Source organism: Octodon degus, unplaced genomic scaffold (assembly GCF_000260255.1).
Source record: "Octodon degus isolate 3935 unplaced genomic scaffold, OctDeg1.0 scaffold00136, whole genome shotgun sequence".
NCBI lineage: Eukaryota > Metazoa > Chordata > Mammalia > Rodentia > Octodontidae > Octodon > Octodon degus.
This window is the reverse complement of record NW_004524712.1, coordinates 6,988,588-6,990,242: the sequence shown is the minus strand read 5'-3', so window position 1 is coordinate 6,990,242 and position 1,655 is coordinate 6,988,588. Positions and strand designations below refer to the sequence as shown.

The 1,655-nt window shown below is 47.9% G+C and overlaps 1 protein-coding gene across 1 annotated transcript in view; it reads left to right on the top strand.

Annotated features, from left to right (window-relative positions):
- The window catches only part of Prdm10 (PR/SET domain 10), a 110,506-nt gene extending 109,758 nt beyond the window's left edge, over positions 1 to 748 (top strand). Inside the window, exon 22 of the mRNA XM_023701517.1 lies at positions 189 to 748. Within this exon, the coding sequence (XP_023557285.1) occupies positions 189 to 392 (204 nt within the window). The 3' untranslated portion in view covers positions 393 to 748. The remainder of the gene's footprint in view (positions 1 to 188) is intronic.
- Positions 749 to 1,655: the final 907 nt, after the last annotated feature.

Below are 1,655 nucleotides of genomic sequence, written 5' to 3'. Positions count from 1 at the left end.
AGCCAGCTGCTGTGATCCCTTGACGTAACCCTTGTAGCCAGCTACTGCACCTGACCCGCACTCTGTACAGGGCAGAGGTGAAGCATCTCTCGGAGGTGCCTGTTTCCGGTCCCAGTGTAACCTTTCTGATATTCCCTCCTCCTGCCTTTTGGGCCCCAGATTTTACAAAGCCTTCTTTCCTGCTCTAGGGTCATTATGTATTGTCAGAAAGTCAACCGGAATTGGAAGAAAAGCAAAGTTCCGCTCTCCCCAGTGGAGTCCAGGTTCAGCCTCCCGCACACAGTGACTCCCTGGAGCCCCAGCCCGGCGGCCAGCAGCAGCCCATGCAGTACATCATCACGACCACCACCAGCGGGAGCGGGAGCAGCGACGTCCACATCGGGAAACCGTAGCTGTACTCCCAGAGCCAACGTCAGCGCTCCTGTCCTGTCTTCTTCTTTTACGAGTCTGAAGCTTCTAACACTTTCAACTCTTTTAAAAAATTCATTATTCACTCAAGAGTTTGGAAACTATGGTTTAGACCCCCATACACCCAGTGGGGTTCGTTTTCTGAGGCCACCTTTACCAGACTGACTTCGTACCCCAGGGTTTCTGCCACAGGATGGAAATCTTTCAGGGGAAGGTAGATAGATTTTAGGATGGGGAAACTTTGCTTTGCTCTTGAGTTGGTTTTTTCACTCACTAATAAGCCTTACTTTCCCTCTGTGGAATCCTAAGGGGTATATTGTGTTCATACCAAAGGTGGGGAGGGGCTTCAGAGACCTGGCCCTGGCACCAAGGCAGAAGGGGCATTTCAGAGGTGTGATTTAGGTGGGCACTGTTACCTTGTGAGTTTGAAGAGTTTACTGGATAAGAAAAGACACAGTGATGAGACATTTGACAGTGGTGTTCTGAAGGAAATATTGGCATTTGAAAATTTCAGATTGTTGATTTTTTTTTTTTTTTAGATAGAGGTTTTACTGTGTTGCCCCCACTGACCCAGAACTTTCGGACTTAAGGAATCCTGTTTCAGCCTCCCAAGCAGCTGGGATTATAATGTTGCCACGCTGAGTTTTAAAAATCTTCTTTGTTTTGGAAAACTGTTGATGGGCAGTCAGCAGTGCTTGGCACAGGTGCTGGCCCTCAGCAGACTGGGCAGATCCCATGTTCTGACAGTTCTTGCTTTATTACTCCTTACGGGTGGATGCCCCCAAAGAGAAAAGGTGACGTCAGCCGAACTGAAACCTCTCCATGAAAGCTTTTCCTCCTATTCTCTGATTGTAGTTGTGTTCAGAAGGAAACATTTGTGTACACACACACCGTTAGAAGGTACCTACCGTGTCCTGTTCATGCTTACCAACTGCATCCTTACCTGCTCCCCCTTTGTGTGTGCGCATGTGTGCGCGCGCACGATTGATTGCACATATTAGATGGTGGGGATGGAAACCAGGCCTCACACGTGCGCCGCCACTGAGCTGGAACTCCAGCCCTTCCATTAGTTCTCACCTGCAGCCTTCAGTGTATTTCAGTACTTTTCATGCTGCCTTAAAATGAACATTCTTTAAAGTGTGATGGAAAGGCGGCCTTCCTTATTTCTACACTTTCAACTTTAAACATATTGTAACTTATCTGGACCTTTTTGGAAGATGACCAACATCATACTTGGGGGAAGTGTG